Below are 19,465 nucleotides of genomic sequence, written 5' to 3'. Positions count from 1 at the left end.
AGCGAGGGTTAAATATGGGACCTTGTTTCTCTCACTCTCTGACACTGTCCCGCAGTGTGGGATTAATAATGTGTCTGTCTGTGGTACAATATCAGTGAGAGAGGGGACTGCATCTTCTGTCTCTCCAATGGGATCTTTCAGGATAAAACCGGACCTCACAGGTCAGTCTGGAACTGATACTGTGCATGTTTCTGCGTCTCACCGCCCTGCCTCGCACTCCCCTGTCTCTCTCTCTCTCAGCCCTCTCTCTCTCTGTCGCTATCCCCCTTTCTCTTGAACTGTCTGTGAAGGCGGGATTCTGTTATTTAGCGCGATGTGGAAACACTGTTGGAAGTACAACACTGAGAATGTTTCTGTTTCTCTCTCTGGTGCAATACATGACGGTGTGGCACTGTGACTGAGTGTAATATGGAGACACCGATATACAATGTAAGACTGATACTGTGCCTGTCTCTCTTTTCCGCTGATGCTGTACATGAATATGTGATAGTATCATAGAGCGCAATAAGCAGGCACAGTTAGGAAGTTTAAGACTGGTACTGTGTCTCTGTCGCTCTCTCTGATAGCCATCTCTGGGTGTTGAGTTTGAGATGGATAGGACACCAGTTACAGTTAAATGTCCCTCCGTTTAGGAGGAGAGAGAGACACAAAGAGGCTGGTGCGACGGTGAACACATAATTTATATTTTCACGTTAAGCAAACATATTTCTGCGTGCGAACAATATAACAACTTAACAGCAGATATGGGTTAAGCCAGCCTCTGCTGTGATTGGCTCCCGCCCCTGAATCTGGAACTGGCACTGTGAGGGGCGCCGGTCTCAGAGTGTTTAACACTTACTGAGCTGGGAAACTACAACTAACCCCGAGAATCGGCAGCACAGGCCGAGCGGAGAGGAAACCCTGTGCTGGGAGCTGTAAATCTGGGACAGTTTGTGCTGTGAATGTGCAGATGTGAACATTGTGTGAGCGAGAGTGTGTTAAAGGGGCGGCCCGGTGAGACTAATGTCACTGTGTTTATGTGTCCGTCTCATCGCCGGATTCCAGAGTCTCTCTTGTGTAAAATTCAAAGATTTCCCTGTCACAGGATCGCCCTGCTCCCCTGCTCAGGTCTAAAGTGTGAATTAAACGTCAAGTTTGAAGTGATTTCAAATTTCAGTCGAAAAACAGAAAATGTCCGCGATCGGGTGAGAGAGCGCGATCAGTGCAGCAATGAAACGGGTTTAAATCCAAATTGCTGCCTTCAGTTCGGATGAAACTTTCTCGACAACAAACATCCCGGTGTTCGGGACAGAAAGAGGCCAGTCTGGGAATCTGGAGGGCCCGGGTTGAATTGGAATCGGACAGTTAATGAGGAGAGAGAAACACAGAGAGGCTGGAGGGGCGGGGAGCTGACAGCAGGATGTCTCCGCCCCGTCCGCTTGCTGCCTTTAAGTTGCTCTGTGCCGCCGCCTCCCGTTTCATTTCTGACCGAGCTCTGACTGTCAGAGAGGTTTTCCACAGAGTCGCGGACATGACTGACACTGCAGCCGCCGAAACCGCTCCTCCTGCCGCCGCCACTCAAACCAAGGCTCCCAGCAAGAAGAAGAAGGCGGCTCCCCGCTCCAAGCCAGCCGGCCCCACGTTGGGCGAACAGATCCTCAAGGTTGTGGCCGATGGCAGCGATCGCAAGGGGATGTCCCTGGCCGCGATAAAGAAGGCTCTGGCGGCCAAAGGCGTGGATGTGGAGAAGCGCGGGTCCCAGATCAGGTTCAGTATCAAGAGGAATGTGACAAATGGCTTCCTGGTGCAGACCAAGGGCACGGGCGCCTCGGGCTCCTTCAAAGTCGCTAAGAAGGAAAACCAGGGGAAAGTGGGAAGGAAGGTGAAGAAACCAGCAGCCAAGAAACCTCCAGCCAAGAAACCAGCAGCCAAGAAATCTCCAGCCAAGAAACCAGCAGCCAAGAAATCTCCAGCCAAGAAAACGAGCACCAAGAAGGCGCCAACAGTAAAAAAGACAGCGAAAGCGGCGGCTGGGAAGAAGGCAGCGGCGCAGAAGCCCAAGGGCCCCAAGAAGGCCTCAGGTGCAAAGGTGAAGGCGTCCAAAAAGGTGGAAAAACCGAGGGCCAAGGCCAAATCAGCAAGACCCAAGAAAGCAGCAAGACCCAAGAAAGCAGCGTCCAAAAAGTAAATAAAAAGTGCAACTTGTAAACACCTGAACCCAAAAGCTCTTCTCAGAGCCACCCACGCCTCTCAGAAAAGAGCTGATCCCCGAATCAAATGATCCCTGTCCCGGGGCCGGGCTCAGATTTCAGACAAATCATTGAACATGAAGCCAGGATCCCCGGTGACTCGTTGACATTGGCTGCACCCACCCCTCCCCCAGTGTCTGCAATAAAACACACAGAGAATGGGATGTCCGGCCCGGGCCTCACTGTAACTGGGGATGTGTTCAGCTCCAGTCTCAGTTCCTGGTCATTGTCATTTCACAGATTCAGGGGGAGAGTCTGAGACGGTGATACTGGCGGAGATACCCCGCCTCACAACTCAAACCCCAAGCACCACATTCTCCAAATCAGCTGGAATAAGGTGTTTGTAAACTGCTGAACCCGTCTGTGAGAGGAAGTGTGGGGAGATGGAACAAGGTCTGAGATTGACAGGGAAGGGACTGTATATAGGCGGGAATATTCGTGATTGTTAATTGTAACGGGACCTTATTTAAAAGCTTCAGGTTCCTGGAAGCCTTGAAGATGAATTCCAAGTCTGTAAGGATTTGTGCGGAGCGCTGTGTTTCGGTTCTATTGTCGGGAAACGGTTTGAAATTGGCGGCTGCAGAAAGCTGGAGGCGGAGTTGGAAGATCAGAGGTCGCTCTCTGCTCTGTCTGTCAATCTTAACTCTGTCTCCGCCCTTTCCCGCCTCTCTCACTCTGGCTTTCTCAGTCAGGTCGGCTTCGGCTCTATAAAAAGGAGCCGGCAGCAATTCGTTTTTCAGTCAGCGGCAGTTTAACTGAAGAGTCGTTATAATGTCTGGTCGAGGTAAAGGCGGCAAAGGACTGGGTAAAGGTGGAGCCAAGCGGCACCGTAAAGTGCTCCGTGATAACATCCAGGGAATCACCAAACCAGCCATACGCCGCCTGGCTCGCCGTGGCGGTGTCAAGCGGATCTCGGGCCTGATCTACGAGGAGACCCGCGGTGTGCTGAAGGTTTTCCTGGAGAATGTGATCAGGGATGCGGTCACCTACACTGAACACGCCAAACGCAAGACGGTCACTGCCATGGATGTGGTGTACGCTCTGAAACGGCAGGGCCGCACTCTCTATGGATTCGGCGGCTGAATAGCTTGGACATTTTCCCCCAAGCACAACACAAAGGCTCTTCTCAGAGCCACCCACCGCCTCACAGAGAGCAGTGACCTGGGGATGGGAGCGCGGACAGTTTGGTTGGGAAATGGTTTCGGCTGTTTAATTAATGGAAATAAATATTTGGATTTATATAGCGCCTTTCACGACCATCGAACGTCCCAAGACCAATGAAATACTTTTTTGTGTCGCTGTAGGAATATGGGAATTATTAAATATTTTACAAGTATTGTAAATGTGAGAGATCAGAAACTCAGGCTGACAGTCACAATTACCACCGGGCGGGATACACATTCCCCTTTACCCAAACATTACAGTCTCCCCTCATCGATAATTCCTGTCATGTTGTGAGGTTTCTGAGATTCGGTTAAACAGGTCGGCACTGGCGGGATGATGCGGGACTTTGTGTTTACAGGAAGCAGTGACCGGGGATCTATTCCCGCCCGGTACAGACCGATCAGGGAATGGAACAGAATTCAAACCGGAATGTTACACAGAGTGGGATTGGTGACTTATAATGGGGCACAATCGCCGTTATAAAGAGCGGATTCTTAAATTGCTGGCGGGAAATTAGAGTTTCTTTAATCTCTGTTGTTGATATTTTGAAATTGGCGGGCTTTTTGAAATTGACCAACTGTCAGTTTCAGGTCAGCCAATCAGGGGCCAGTAATCCCCGCCCTTCATTTTCTCTCTCGGTGCTTAGTTCAAACTTGATTGGCGGTCGGGTTGCAGCCAATCACAGCCCCGGGGCGGACCCTCACACACTTTAAAAGGAGGCCCCAGCGGAGGCTCCGAATTAACAATCCATGTGTCCCAGATTGTGTTGAGATCCGTTCAGACAATGGCCAGGACGAAGCAGACAGCGCGCAAATCCACCGGAGGGAAAGCTCCTCGTAAACAGCTGGCGACCAAAGCGGCCCGGAAGAGCGCTCCGGCCACGGGCGGAGTGAAGAAGCCTCATCGCTACAGACCCGGCACCGTGGCTCTGAGGGAGATCCGCCGCTACCAGAAATCCACCGAGCTACTGATCCGCAAACTGCCCTTCCAGCGCCTGGTGCGGGAGATCGCTCAGGACTTCAAGACCGACCTGCGCTTCCAGAGCTCGGCCGTCATGGCCCTGCAGGAGGCCAGCGAGGCTTACCTGGTGGGGCTCTTTGAGGACACCAACCTTTGCGCCATCCACGCCAAGCGAGTCACCATCATGCCCAAAGATATCCAGCTGGCCCGCCGCATCCCGGGGAGCGCGCCTAGACTTCCCCTGCCCCGACTCGGAGTTTCAGCACCAAGTGCAACAACGGCTCTTTTCAGAGCCACCAAATCAGCAAAAGAAAGAGCTGCGATCTCCTGTAACCAGAGCTTCGTGTTGTTCATTAACCCATTGTACGGACGGGCAGAGGGTGTGGGACTGATTACTGATCGTGTGTTCATATACCAGCTCCGTTCACATGAGTTATTGACTAATATTAACTAATGAGCCCTTTAATATTTTCAGAAACTGACATCGGATTTGCGTCGCTCTGAGCTTGAGTTCCCCGGGGCAGAGCACAGGTTTCCCCAATCGGTGTTGCCGGAGAATGGGGGCAGGCAGATCTGGGAAGCACTGCAATTGACCCGGGTCCTGTGTGTGTACATCGCTAGCTGATGCAGAGAAATACACACAGCCCGGGAACAGAAGCAGCATTCAAATTATCTCAAACCAGACCAGAATTAAACTAGGCCCTTTGATTACTATATTAATTCATCACCGCCGACTCTCTAGTTTCCATAGACAAGACGAAAGAATATTTAAGGAACCGGTGGCGGTATTTATACAATTGTTGAGTGATAACTGTAGTTCAGTTATTCGCTGTTAACTGGAAGAGTGTATGTGTGAGCAGAGAACCGTAATGCAGAGAACGGGAACTGAAAACTTCTCCATACGGATAAGGGTAAGCCATTTGGGACTGAGATGAGGAGAAACTTCTTCACTCAGAGAGTTGTTAACCTGTGAAATTCCCTACCGCAGAGAGTTGTTGATGCCAGTTCGTTGGATACATTCAAGAGGGAGTTCGATGTGGCCCTTATGGCTAAAGAGATCAAGCGGTGTGGAGAGAAAGCAGGAAAGTGATACTGAGGTGAAAGATTAGCCATGATCTTATTGAATGGTGGTGCAGGCTCGAATGGCCTACTCCTGCACCTATTTCCTATGTTTACAGGTCTGAAATAAGCCAATCTATCGGTACATGAATTCAAGGGCTCTGACTCCATTAAGTCAGTAAGTAGCCCTTCCACAGATACTGTGGGTGGCTCTGAAAAGAGCCTTTGGTTTATTAGATTAAATCTTGTCCGCTTTACTTGGTCTTGGACGAAGTGGTGGTTTTCTTGGGCAGTAGCACAGCCTGGATATTCGGCAGCACCCCGCCCTGAGCGATGGTCACCTTTCCCAGCAGCTTATTGAGCTCCTCGTCGTTGCGGATGGCCAGCTGCAGGTGTCTGGGGATGATGCGGGTCTTCTTGTTGTCGCGGGCCGCGTTGCCGGCCAACTCCAGGATTTCAGCGGTCAAATACTCGAGCACAGCAGCCATGTAGACCGGGGCTCCGGCACCCACACGCTCAGCGTAGTTCCCCTTTCGCAGGAGTCTGTGAACACGGCCCACAGGAAACTGCAGTCCGGCTCGGGAGGAGCGAGACTTGGCCTTGGCCCGAGCTTTACCGCCGGTTTTTCCTCTTCCAGACATTTCCACAATCCACAGGTTCAGAGAAAGAATGCGAAACTCCTCCCTCATCTGCTCTTCTTATACATTCTGGAGGGATGCAGGGAGTGAACTTGTGATTGGTCGCTCTGCGGTGCATTTCATTGGTCTTTTCCGATGACCAATCACCATCTGCTTAGTTTGCCACTGAAAAGAGGGCGAAAATTATTGTTCGACTTCCAACGAATCTTCAATTTCAAAAACCCCGCCAATAATTTTTACAATGCGGATTATGTTAATAAATTCATCATTAGCAAAAGATTTCCAAACACTTTTTTTATTCCATATTGCCTTCCAAATTCCAGGATGTTACAATCAGGATTAAATTATGGTTCACTGTCAAACATTCTGCAACGGGACACATTCCAGCTCAATCTTTGTACAATTTGGGAATCACAGATCATGGATCGATCCTCCGCACAGGCGGGAGTGAGACCAGAACTGGGAGTCCTTCTGTGAAAAAAGAGGGAGTGTGTTCATACTGCCCCGTTCAGGTCTCTGTAAGAACTCCTATTCTGGGTTGTTGCACACGCAGGTAATAAGCGGGTTGATTAACTAGAATTGTTTTTATTGAAAAGGGCTTGAGAGAATGAGGTGAGTAAAGTCTGAGTCTCGCCCCCTAAAACAAGACCATAAATCGTCGGCAGGCGACCAGGGAAATGTTTGTAGTTTACTGGGAGAGAAATTCATCAGCGAAGCTAAGGCTGAACCGGACAGTAAAACCGATTATCTAAAAATTCGTATCTAAATCTACCCTGGATCTTTAAATGTTGTCAAAAACACTTGCTCAGGAAATAACTACAGTAAATGGAGGTTAACGGATGACGCGTTTGTGCAGCTCTTTCAGAGAGGTTGTGGGTGGCTCTTAAAAGAGCCGTTGTTTGGGGTTTATTCCGTCAGAACAGCGTGGAGCTTTACTTGGAGCTGGTATACTTGGTGACCGCCTTTGTCCCTTCCGACACGGCGTGCTTGGCCAGCTCCCCGGGCAGCAGCAGGCGCACGGCGGTCTGGATCTCCCGGGAGCTGATGGTGCAGCGCTTGTTGTAATGGGCCAGGCGGGAAGCCTCACTCGCGATGCGCTCGAAAATATCGTTCACAAACGAGTTCATGATGCCCATGGCCTTGGAGGAGATGCCGGTGTCGGGGTGAACCTGTTTCATCACTTTGTAGATGTAAATGGAGTAACTCTCCTTCCTCGACTTTCTGCGCCTCTTGCTGCCCTTCGATGGCGTTTTCTTGATCACTTTCTTAGCGCCTTTCTTGGCAGTAACTGATTTCTTCTCTTCAGGCATCGTCTTGTTCAATCCGACCCAGACATGACGTAAATTCAGCTCGGAGCTCGTATTATATAGGCAGCCCCACACTCCGCCCACAGCCCTATGCTAATGAAGGATGGGTGAAGGCAACGATTGTGATTGGTTCATTCGCTGCGTTGTCAATTTCCATTGTTCTGCAATTCTCTGATTGATCTCTTTAAATATCCAATCAGATTTACTGCTCGCCACAATCTCAAATTATTGAATTAGGTCATCAGTTACATCCCCTCCCGAGCCATAATCTGTTCTTTATCGATCTAGATATCTGCATGTTCGACAGACATTGACTGGTTTGTATCCGAGATTGCCTGAAGGTCACTTCTGGTCAGGACTTGGGAGTCCTACTGTGAGGGCAAAAGACCCTCACTGTCCTTCCGCCCTGATGCTGCCTTCCTCCCACCGTTTAATTCAATACCTTTCTTATCTGTCACTGCTGTAACTATATTAGTTGTTTCAGTATTACCTTCACTGGAATATGCCGTACCTTCTGTGCCGTAAACGGCCTATTTCCCTTAGCACAGGGGACATAAATTTAAAGTAATTGGCAGGTTTAGAGGGGAAATTTCTTCACGTAGAGGGTGGGGGTCTGGAACTCACTGCCTGAATGGGTGGTCGAGGCAGAACCCCCCCCCCCCACCCGAAGACCACCGAATAAGACTGTGTTTTTTTGCCATCTGGGGAGTGCACCCCAGCAAAACACCCACCCAGCACTGTGAGGGGAGACCTCCCCTCACTGCTTCCCTCTTTCCCACCTCTCTCTCTCTCTCTCTGTCACTCTCTCTGTCTCTCCCCTCTCTCCCTGAGAGCACTTTCCTCCTAATTAAAAAATCAAGACAACTGAGCAGAGGGAGCAAGGACCCTCCCCAATCGTTAACTAGGGGAGAGGTATGCCTCATTAAGAGCTCCGTCTGCTCACACACTTAACGAGGCCTATTAAGACCATTAAGGCCTGTGACTTTGGTGTGAGTGTAGCCCTTAAAGGGACCCTGTGATGGAGACCCCATCCACGTCGGTGGCAGGGCCTGTTAAGACTTACGCATGGTGCCTCCTGTGCCTCCTGCTGCCCTGCCACCATTTAGATTAATAACTAAAAAATATGGAGTCAAGAGCTACACACCCTAGTATGAGCATCAAGGAGTGCGTGCGGGCGATGGCTGGGGTAGTCGGCCCCTCGGCCATTGTCGCAGCCTCCAAGATGTCCGCGAAGGCTGTGTTCTTCCTGGGGTCGGAGCGGGCGGTGTCCCTGGCTGTTGAAAAGGGGCTCACGGTAGGTGGGACGTTCCAGCCACTGGACTCTCTCAAAGCCACCATGCAGAGGGTCATTCTTTCGAACGCCCCGCCCTTTGTTCCCGCTGAGCTCCTGCTCCCCCACCTACATCAACTGGGGGAGGTAAGGTCGGGGATTAACCCGATACCGCTCGGCCTCAGGGAGACCAGCCTGCGTCACGTGTTCTCATTCCGCTGCCAGCTTTTTGTCCGGCTGGCGCGGGAGGAGATGACGGAGGGCACCTTCAATGTGGTGCTCGAGTGGACTGCCTACCGCATCTTTTGGACGTCGGACGGCGTGCGGTGCCATGCCTGTAGGGAGGTGGGGCACGTTCGTAAGAACTGCTCCGCCTCCAAGGCCGCCAAAACACCAAAGGCGGCCAAGGCTGGCGCCGCCGCCACCCCTCCCCCTAGTAGCATCCGCGTGGGTGCGCGGACATCATCGGAGGCCTTTGTCTTCATGGCCTCTGGCGGGGGGTAGGGAGAGCGTCCGGGCGGAAGGAAGGCGCGGAGGAAGGTAAAATTCCTCGAGACGGGTCCCCTCAGTGCGCTGAACAGCCCCATCACCGCGCTCAGCCTACCCGTTGTCACCGGCGAGCGCGGGGTGCCCTGAGCCCGTGCCCGAGCCCTCGACCAATACCACAGAGGGCTCGGACGCGGGCAAGAAAAACAAAAAGGGGGAGCGAGCGGGAGGCCTTGGCAGACATGGAGGTCTCCCTGCCTCCGCACCCCCCCAGACAAAAAAGGAGGCGCCGCTCCAATGAGGCGGAGGGGGAACAATATCCCTCCGCGGAGGAGTTGGTGCCTGCCGCATGTCCCGCATCCCCCACCAGCGCCCCCAAACTGCGCCGTAGGCGGGGGGGAATCTGTCCCCGGGGAGGGTCAGACAGTCGAGGCTGCCCAGCCTCTGCCTCCCGGGGATGGCGAGGAAGATCTGCCTGTTGTGGAGGGCGTGGGGCCGGCGGAGGAATGCATCGCCGCCGGGTCGGGCGTCCCGGGGACTGAGGCGGGCGGGGCTGAAAAGGCCGAACCTGAGCCTGCTCAGCCAATATACAACACCTCCCGGGATCTGCTCGATCCGGCAGATAAAGAAAATTTTCAAAATTTTAAAGAACCTACACATGCTGGGCTGGGGGGTGGCGGCGGGAAGGGGGAACAACACCAACCCTCGCCCCCAACTTTGGAGCTGGAGGACTTGGAGGACCTGGAGCGGTTCTTGGACCAGGTCTCTCCATGTTCCCCGGTACCTGGGGCGGAGGGGGAACCCCTTCCGCTGCCGCTTCCTGACCCAGCACCACAATTAAAAGTTAAAAGAGCCCAGTGGAGACTCCACTGCCGACGATCCTGGGGGCGGGATCGGGGCAGAGCCAGGGCCGGATGGAGTGGCCGGGCAGTTTGCCGTACCTCGGGCGGTCGACGGACCGGCTGCTAGCGGCGACCTCCCAGAGCAGATGGGGACTCGGTGGAGGGCACGGGAGAAGATCTGGAGTCCATCGCCAGTGAGGCGGTGGATCTCCTCGTGCCCGCTGCTGAGTCCCCCCTTATTCCTGTAAAGGAGCTCAGGGACTTTATGGTCCAGAGCCAGGGTCGCCGCAACCGAGCCTATCTGGCCCTGGAAAAATGGTCCAAGCTGGCGCTCCTCATCAGGTCCATCCACGCTGCTGCTAAAACCATGGCCGCGGGCGGGCCCTTATCAAAGGCGCAAAACCTTGAGCTGCACCAGTTCAAAACATTTCTCGCTCGGCTGCTGAGGGAGTGGAGGTCAACAAACAACTCCACTCCTCCCCCACAATAGGTTAAGTAGAGGTTGCACTATGCTTTTTCATGAAGATAACCATAGCCAGCCTCAACATCAACGGTGGCAGAGAGGCACGCCGTAGATTTAACAATTTTTCGCTCTTGCGGGAGTGGAAATATGCGGTGTGCTTCCTGCAAGAAACCCACACCGTTCTGGGAGACAAAGCCACGTGGCTCCTGGAATGGCAAGGAGAGGTCCGCATGAGCCACCTCACTGCCACTTCTTGTGGGGTGGCCATCTTGCTGGCCCCGCATTTTCAGCCGGAGATCTTGGGGGTCGAGGAGCCCATGCCAGGCCGATTGCTGCACGTCACGGTTCGCCTGGGGGACATGCCGTTCCATCTCATGAACGTGTACGCCCCTCAGCCCGGCCCGCAGCAAACGCGCTTCTTCGAAGAAGCGTCCGCTCTTCTTGGCCCCGTCGACGTCGGCAACTGCATTGTCCTCAGAGGGGATTTTAACTGCACCCTCGAGGTGAGGGACTGCTCCGGTGCCCCGCAGAGCATGATAGCGATCGAGAAGTTGAGGGACCTGGTTGGGTCCTTCGACTTGGTGGACGTTTGGCGAAATCTCCATCCCAACTCCAGCGCCTTTACTTGGGTGAGGCCTGGAAGAGGATGGTCCAGAATCGACCGCATTTACGTGTCTCCGGCGTACGTTTCCTGTGTTCCGACGGCCTCCATGTGGCCGGCGCTGTGTTCGGACCACCACCTGGTGTGGGCGGAGCTCGCTTCACTCCATGCGAGGATGGGGTCCGCGTACTGGCATTTTAAAAACCAGATGCTGGAGGACGAGTGGTTCCAGGACTCGTTCTGTCGTTTCTGGGCCAACTGGAGAAGGAAGCAGGGGGACTTCCTCTCCTTGAGGTTATGGTGGGACGTGGGCAAGGCTGACGTCCGTGTCTTCTGCAAAGAGTATGTGAGGGTGTCGACCAAGGGGTGGGCGGCCAGGGTCGGTCGCCTAGAAAAAGAGGTGCTCGACCTGGAGTCCCGTCTCGGTCAAGTCGTCGAGGACCCGGCCCTGCGGACAGTGAACAAAGCGAAGAAGGCCGCACTGAAGGACCTGCAATTCATCGGGTCCCGAGGCGCGTTCGTGAGGTCGCGGATCCGGTTCCTGCGTGATCTGGACCGTGGCTCCCCCTTCTTCTACTCACTGGAAAAAAGACAGGGTGTCCGTAAGCAGCTCTTGACGCTGCTGGCCGATGATGGCTCTCTTGTCTCGGATCCGGAGGGCGTCAGCAACAGGGCCCGAGGATATTACGGGGCTCTGTTCTCTCCGGAGCTGTCCAGCGAGGAAGCGCATAGAGTTTTGTGGGAGGACCTGCCCAGAGGGCGCCGAAAATCTGGAAGCTCCGCTAAGTCTGGCGGAGCTGACCGGCGCCCTCCACCCGCTCTCGAGGAGAAAAGCCCCGGGGCTGAACGGGCTGACTGTGGAGTTCCACAGGGCGTTCTGGGACATCCTGGGGGGCGACTACACGTGGGTCCTGGGGGGAAAGTCTGGCGACTGGGGAGAGGCCCCTCTCTTGGTGCAGGGCAGTCATCGTCCTGCTGCCCAAGAAGGGCGATCTCCGCCTACTTAAGAACTGGCGCCCGGTCTCCCTCCTCACCACGGACTACAAAATCTTCGTCAGGATGATGTCTGCTCGCCTTGGCGCCATGCTGGACCACATGATCCACCCCGACCAGTCCTACACGGTCCCGGGCCGGACAATCCACGATAACATCCATCTGGTCTGGGACCTCATCCATCACTCCCAGGAGGCTGGTCTGTCAGTCGCCTTCCTATCTCTCGACCAAGAGAAGGCGTTCGACAGGGTGGATCACGACTATCTGTTCGGAACTCTGCACGCTTTCGGGTTCGGGACGCATTTCGTCGCCCGGATCCGACTTTTGCATGCTGCCATGAGTGTCTGATTGAGGTTAATGGGTCCTTGACGGCGCCCCTTTGCTTTAGAAGAGGGGTGCGCCAGGGATGCCCCATGTCGGCCAGTTATATGCCATCTGCGTGGAGACTTTCCTGCGACTCCTGCGGACGAGGTTGAGCGGACTGTCTCTGCAAGGGCCGGGCATGGAGGTCATCCTCTCGGCTTACGCCGATGACGTGCTCCTCACGGTAGAGGATCCCATTGACCTGCGGAGGATGCGTGAGTGCCAGGAGATTTATTCGGCTGCATCCTTCACCAGGATCAACTGGGAGAAATGTTCCGGACTCCTGGTGGGTCAGTGGTGGGTGGACTCCCTGCCGGAGGAGCTCAGGCCTTTTGCCTGGAGCATGACCCATCTCCTCTATCTGGGAGTCTATCTCAGCCCCGACGAGGAAGCCTGGCCGGCAAATTGGCAAGAGCTGGAGGCCAAGGTCGCCGCTCGCCTAGGGCGCTGGACAGGACTGCTCCGAGTGCTGTCCTACAGGGGTCGAGTGCTAGTCAGAAACCAGCTGGTGGCCGCTATGCTGTGGTACCAGCTGGTCACTTTGACCCCTCCCCCCACATTTGTCGCCAAGATACAGAAGAAGCTGGTGGACTTCTTCTGGAACAACAGGAAGCACTGGGTCTCTGCGGCGGTCTTGAGTCTCCCACTTAGGGAGGGCGGTCAGTTGTTGGTGTGCGTCAGCACCCAGCTAGCGACTTTCCATCTTCAGACCCTGCAGAGATACCTTTACGTTGAGCCCCCTCCTAGGTGGCATTCGCTGGCAACATATTTCTTCCGCCAGCAGCACAGCCTCAACTATGACACGCAGCTCCTGTTTGTGAGCTTGAGGGGCATCAGGACCGCTGTCCAGGGGCTGCCTGTCTTTTAGCAGGAACTCATCAGGGTCTGGAACAAAGTCTCCACCAAGTGCAGCTCTCCACTGGCTGGAGTGGTGGCTGTCCTGCAGGAGCCGCTGCTCGGGAATCCATACCTCCACGACCGAGGTTTCAGGTGGCAGTCAGACGAGAGGGCTGCGGCTGGCGAGGTGACCAGGGTCAGGGACCTGTTCGATCGCGGAGGAGAGGGCTGGATGGCGCCAGACATGCTGGCACGGCGCCTAAATTCGGCCGACGTCTGCCGCGTGGCCGATGCCATCGAGTTGTTAAAAACAGCTCTGGGCCCTGACTCCGTTAGGTGTGTCGAGGAGGCTCAAGCACGTGAAGAGATCCCGTCCAAACTCATCAGCGCCAAACCCCGGAACCTCCCTCGGGAGCCGGCACCTCACAACTTGAGCCGCCTCGGGGAAATCCCCTCCGTGCCTTTCAGTTCTGCACGGAGGGGTTTCCTGTACGGGCTGCTCCTGCACACTCTCAACCTTGCCATCCTCGTCTGCCGTCCGGACATGCCATGGCGTACCATCTTGCTGTCCGGAGGATGGAGTGCACTCTACGTGGGAGTCCTCCCATTATTTATTGGGGACTTGGCCTAGAGGGTGGTACACGGAGCAGTCCCGTGCAATAAATGTTTAAGTTGGTTCACGGGCTCCCAGACCGCCTGCAATTTCTGCGGTCTGGAAGAGTCCGTGTTCCACGTTTTTAGTGAATGTATGAGGTTGCAGTCCCTGTTCCAATATTTAAAGGGGCTGCTCCTCAATTTCTGGTTGCACTTCAGTCTCACACTCCTGATCTTTGGGCACCCTGTGCGGAGGGGAGCGGGTAGGTCCGAATGCCTCCTTGTAGGACTGCTCCTGGGCACGGCCAAGGGTGCCATCAGCCAGTCCAGGCAGCGGGCGGTCGAGGGGGTCATTCAGCCTGACTGCCTGCCTCTCTTCCGTGCTTACATCCGGGCTGGGGTGTCCCTAGAGATGGAGCACACGGTGTCCACCGGTATGCTCGCGGCCTTCCGCGAGAGATGTGCGCCGGAGGGACTGGAGTGCATTGTCACCCCCGGCAACCAAATTTTAATATGATTTTATATGTTTTAAAGTTTAATTTGTTTTAATTGCTGGGTTTTAGTGTCCCCCTCCCCTTTTATAGGGAGCACTTGTAAATTATGGTTTTACTGCCCAAATAAACCCCACTAAAATCACCCAAAAAAAAAGTGTTTGGAGTGTCCCCCAGATCGGGGCGCACTTGGATTAATTTATTATGTTTTCCCCAAAAGAGTTGTGCCATAAACGGCCTATTTCCCTTAGCACTGGGGACATAAATTTAAAGTAATTGGCAGAAGGTTTAGAGGGGAAATTTCTTTACGCAGAGGGTGGGGGTCTGGAACTCACTGCCTGAATGGGTGGTCGAGGCAGAAACCCTCACCACATTTAAAACTACTTGGATGTGCACTTGAAGTGCCGTAATCTGCAGGGTTACGGACCTCGAGCTGGAAAGTGGGATTAGGCTGGATAACCTTTTGTTGGCCAGCACGGACACGATGGGCCGAAGTGGCCTCCTTCCGTGCTGGAAGCTTCGATGATAAATGTCTATAATTCTGAAACTAAAAGGATATACCATCCATCGTGCATATGCTGATTTAAAATATATAGACCTTGGCGAAAATATCTATCCATACAGAATCAACGATATCTCCCTATGAGTCGGTGGGTGGCACTTAGACGAGCCTTTGCTTTGTGCTTGGGGGAGAGGGTCGCGTTGAATCCAAAGAAAGTGCGGCCCTGCCGTTTCAGAGCGTACACCACATCCATGGCAGTGACCGTCTTGCGCTTGGCTGCTCAGTGCAGGTCTAAACTGGCCGGCTAAGGAGAGAAATACACAGCCCGGGAACAGCCGGAGCTCCCGGGAACAGAACCAGCATTCAAACTCTCAAACCAGACCAGAATTAAATTAGGCCCTTTTAATAACCGCCGACTCTCTTCATACAGCTTTCATTGATAGACTAAATAATATTTAGGGAACCGGTTGCGGTATTTATACAAGTTTTGAGTCTCTGACAACTGTAATTTAATTATTAGCTGCTAACTAGAACAGTTTGCGTGAGCAGAGAACCGTAATGCAGATACCAGGAACTGAAAACTCCCGCATACAGGTCTGAAACAGACCAATTTATCGGTACCTGAACTGAAGGTCTCCAATAATACAGTAAGCAGCCCTTTCAGATACTGTGAGTGGCTCTGAAAAGAGCCTTTGGGTTATTAGATTAAATCTTGTCCGCTTTACTTGCTCTTGGACGAAGTGGTGGTTTTCTTGGGCAGCAGTTTTCTGGAGAAAACATTCCTGCTGCTCCTGGCCCACAAGCTGTGCTGTAAAGACACTTCCCTCATGGATTCAGCCCTTCTCACCTCCTTTCATCCGCCAGGTTTCCCAAGGATTGGGAATCCCAGCCGACATGAGTTAAAAATAGAATGACTGTTAAAATGAAGGCAGGCATTTTAATATTTAAATGACCAAGCCGCCTCGCGTGAGCGGATTGGTCACTCGTCAAAACCAGAAGTGGGCGGGTTCGAGGCTGGTTGGGTTCCTGTTTTAGATTTTTAAAATTTTAATCTTTGACCCGACCCCAGCCATCTGTTTTTGGGAGTTAAGATTCAGCCCTTAATTTCAGGTCCGTTTCATCAATTTTAAATCAGCAGTTCTTTGCAGATGTAGAACCGTCGGTAATGAGAACTCTGCAATAAAGTTAGATAACTATTAGAAGAAAAAGTAAAGATGGTGGGGGAGCCTATCAATGCCCATTGAATGGAATTTAACTCAGGATTCGAAGGTCAACGTTAACTTTCATATACTTTATTTATTTGTGTATAAACTATTCAAAATTAGCCAAGAATTCTGGCAGATGACCTTTAATCTAAAAAACAATCTATTACAAAGAATAAGTTGTCAAAACTTGCTACAAACTCGTATTTAATGATTTGGCTGACATCCTCTTACAGCTCACAGTAACATACAGTATACACGAACAGTTAATTTTTGATCAATTGTTATTCTTCTTACCCTTAAATCTGATAAATTATTCCCTGTGAAATTTCACCTGCAAAATCTACCACTGCCATCCTTTGACTCTGTACTTCTGTAATATAGTTCATTAGGTTTGACTTGCGCTCCAGGACTGTCTAAAATAAATGTTTTTAACACAGTACTGAAGCAAAGGTAAACAATCTAGATCTCTACCCCAAGATATTGTAAAAAAAAATCAATTTTATGTAAATGCATGAATACATCATATCATTAAATTATTCGAAATGTATGTTTTTACTAACAATTGGGATGCTTGTGGAAAAATATTAGGGTAAAAATTGGACTTTGTTGTGACTGTTTTATTTTTGAGGCAGAAGGTTGTGGTTCAAGGCCCACTCCAGAAACTTGAGCACATGATCTGGGCTGACACTTCAGTGCGGTGCTGAGGGAGTGTTGGTGTTCGAGGTGCCATCTTTCAGAGATGTGGAACCGAGTCTGCTCTCTCAGGTGGATGTAGAGGATCCCATGGCATTGTTCGAGGACGAGCAGGGGATTCTCCTGGTGTCCTGGCAGACATTTATCCTCAACCAACACGTAAAACAGATGATCTGGTCATTTATTTAATTGCTGTTAGTGAGAGCTTGATGTGCACAAATTGGCTGCTGTTTTTCCTACTTTACAACAGTGACTGCATTTGGAAAGTACTTCATTGGTTGTAAAGCGCTTTGGAACGCCCTGAGGTCATGAAAGGTGCGATAGAAATGCATGTCATTTCTTTTTCTTTGTATATTGTTTCTTCCTTGCGATTGACGGGAAGGGACTATCGCATAACATTAGTCCAGCGCTCTGTACATAAAAGTTCACATAGTGTGACCCTCCCTTGCAGGCACAGTACCGACTGTTGAAGCCACTTACTATTTTTAATATATTATACATTTGCAATTGCCATAGGATTTGAAGGTTTTGGAAAGACCACTGCCAACCACACTTTTGCTTAACTGCATTAATTTCCTTATGAGCTGCATGATCTGTCCTAATTTAGCACCATTAAGAATAAGGATAGGTTTGGTGGTTATCTCGGGTAACTTAAACCCTTGCGAGTTGAGAGCCTACATAGCCCCTATTTTTTGCACTCTGATTCCAAGACCACCCATAGTTGGTGTGAATCATTTGGCAAGTTAGTCTATTGCAGAAATTTCTGTCATAGCAAATTCTCACAGGGTCCATTTACACAGCAGCTACCAGTCTGAAACCAATAGCTACATTCTGGGTTCAACACCAGCGGATTTCTGCATTACTTCATTCCTGTCTGACTGGAGCATTAACTATCATTTTAGGCACATACTTGGATACCTAATGCATTTGCTGCTCTACAAAAGTTAGAAATTTAGGCCTCTATTTTAACCCCCACCCCAACAACAGGCAGGAATGTGTTGGGCGAGGGGTTAAAATCTTGAAATTAGAAATCCCGCCTTCAACCTGCTCCATTCCTGGCAGCCATAATATTTACGTCAACGATTAAGCCACTCGACGAGACCCCCACCAAAAGCAGACAGGTGGCCTACTTAAGATGTCAAAGTCGCGGCCAGTGATGTCATCAGCACGGCAGCATAACTTGATGATCATGGCAGGGGGATGGGAACCTATGCAGGGAGACAGAGGGAAATAAGATGGAGGCAGAAGCAAAAGATAGAAAGGAGAATAGTAAAAGTGGAGGGCAGATAAACCCAAGGCAAAAAACAAAAAGGGCTTCATTACAGCAAAATTCTAAAGGGGCAAAGTGTGTTAAAAAGACAAGCCTGAAGGCTCTGTGCCTCAATGCAAGGAGTATTCGGAATAAGGCGGTCGAATTAACTGCGCAGATAGCAGTTAACGGATGTGATGTAATTGACATCACGGAGACATGGCTCCAGGGTGACCAAGGCTGGGAACTCAACATCCAGGGGTATTCAGCATTTAGGAAGGATAGGCAGAGAGGAAAAGGAGATGGGGTGGCGTTGCTGGTTAAAGAGGAAATCAATGCAATAGTAAGGAGGGACATTAGCTTGGATGATGTGGAATCGGTATGGGTGGAGCTGCGGAATTCCAAAGGGCAGAAAACGCTAGTGGGAGTTGTGTACAGACCACCAAACAGTAGTAGTGAGGTTGGGGACAGCATCAAACAAGAAATAAGGGATGTGTGCAATAAAGGTACAGCAGTTATCATGGGCGACTTTAATCTACATATTGATTGGGCAAACCAAACTGGTAACAATGCGGTGGAAGAGGATTTCCTAGCATGTATTAGGGATGGTTTTCTAGACCAATATGTCGAGGAACCAACTAGAGAGCAGGGCATCCTAGACTGGGTGATGTGTAATGAGAAGGGACTAATTAGCAATCTTGTTGTGCGAGGCCCCTTGGGGAAGAGTGACCATAATATGGTAGAATTCTTTATTAAGATGGAAAGTGACACAGTTAATTCGGAAACTAGGGTCCTGAACTTAAGGAAAGGTAACTTCGACGGTATTAGGCGTGATTTGGCTAGAATAGACTGGCAAAGGATACTTAAAGGGTTGACGGTGGATAAGCAATGGCAAACATTTAAAGATCACATGGATGAACTTCAGCAATTGTACATCCCTGTCTGGAGTAAAAATAAAATGGGGAAGGTGGCTCAACCATGGCTAACAAGGGAAATTAAGGATAGTGTTAAAGCCAAGGAAGAGGCATATAAATTGGCTAGAAAAAGCAACAAACCTGAGGACTGGGAGAAATTTAGAATTCACCAGAGGAGGACCAAGGGTTTAATTACAAGGGGGAAAATAGAGTACGAGAGGAAACTTGCAGGGAACATAAAAACGGACTGCAAAAGCTTCTATAAATATGTGAAGAGAAAAAGATTAGTGAAGACAAACATAGGTCCCTTGCAGTCGGATTCAGGTGAATTTATAATGGGGAACAAAGAAATGGCAGACCAATTGAACCAATACTTCGATTCTGTCTTCACGAAAGAAGTCACAAATAATCTTCTGAATTTACTAGGGGACAGTGGGTCTAGTGAGGAGGAGGAACTGAAGGATATCTTTATTAGGCGGGAAATTGTGTTCAGGAAATTGATGGGATCGAAGGCCGATAAATCCCCAGGGCTTGATAGTCTGCATCCCAGAATACTTAAGGAAGTGGCCCTAGAAATAGTGGATGCATTGGTGATCATTTTCCAAC

General features: G+C 51.3%; 3 protein-coding genes across 3 annotated transcripts; 2 read left to right on the top strand and 1 right to left on the bottom strand.

Annotated features, from left to right (window-relative positions):
* The first annotated feature begins 1,510 nt into the window (after positions 1–1,510).
* LOC139274058 (histone H1-like) lies at positions 1,511–2,167 on the top strand. The gene is made up of 2 exons (XM_070891113.1): positions 1,511–1,894; positions 1,928–2,167. Exons 1-2 carry the CDS (start codon positions 1,511–1,513, stop codon positions 2,165–2,167), a joined length of 624 nt encoding a protein of 207 aa, XP_070747214.1.
* An 832-nt stretch (positions 2,168–2,999) lies between these two features.
* LOC139273433 (histone H4) lies at positions 3,000–3,311 on the top strand. The gene has a single exon (XM_070890346.1). It carries the CDS (start codon positions 3,000–3,002, stop codon positions 3,309–3,311), a length of 312 nt encoding a protein of 103 aa, XP_070746447.1.
* A 3,670-nt stretch (positions 3,312–6,981) lies between these two features.
* LOC139273422 (histone H2B 5-like) lies at positions 6,982–7,359 on the bottom strand. Its single transcript, XM_070890334.1, has one exon. It carries the CDS (start codon positions 7,357–7,359, stop codon positions 6,982–6,984), a length of 378 nt encoding a protein of 125 aa, XP_070746435.1.
* Between the last annotated feature and the right edge of the window lie 12,106 nt (positions 7,360–19,465).

The sequence above is a fragment of the Pristiophorus japonicus genome, chromosome 9, assembly GCF_044704955.1.
Source record: "Pristiophorus japonicus isolate sPriJap1 chromosome 9, sPriJap1.hap1, whole genome shotgun sequence".
NCBI classification, from domain to species: Eukaryota; Metazoa; Chordata; class Chondrichthyes; family Pristiophoridae; genus Pristiophorus; species Pristiophorus japonicus.
This window is presented reverse-complemented; position numbering and strand designations above follow the sequence as displayed.

Bases quoted from the DNA above. Each gene is read 5' to 3' on its own strand.
- LOC139274058 (XM_070891113.1), top strand. From the start codon at position 1,511: ATGACTGACACTGCAGCCGCCGAAACCGCTCCTCCTGCCGCCGCCACT. The intron at 1,895-1,927 runs AAGAAACCAGCA...TCTCCAGCCAAG, and splicing joins CAGCCAAGAAACCTCCAGCC to AAACCAGCAGCCAAGAAATC.
- LOC139273433 (XM_070890346.1), top strand. From the start codon at position 3,000: ATGTCTGGTCGAGGTAAAGGCGGCAAAGGACTGGGTAAAGGTGGAGCC.
- LOC139273422 (XM_070890334.1), bottom strand. From the start codon at position 7,359: ATGCCTGAAGAGAAGAAATCAGTTACTGCCAAGAAAGGCGCTAAGAAA.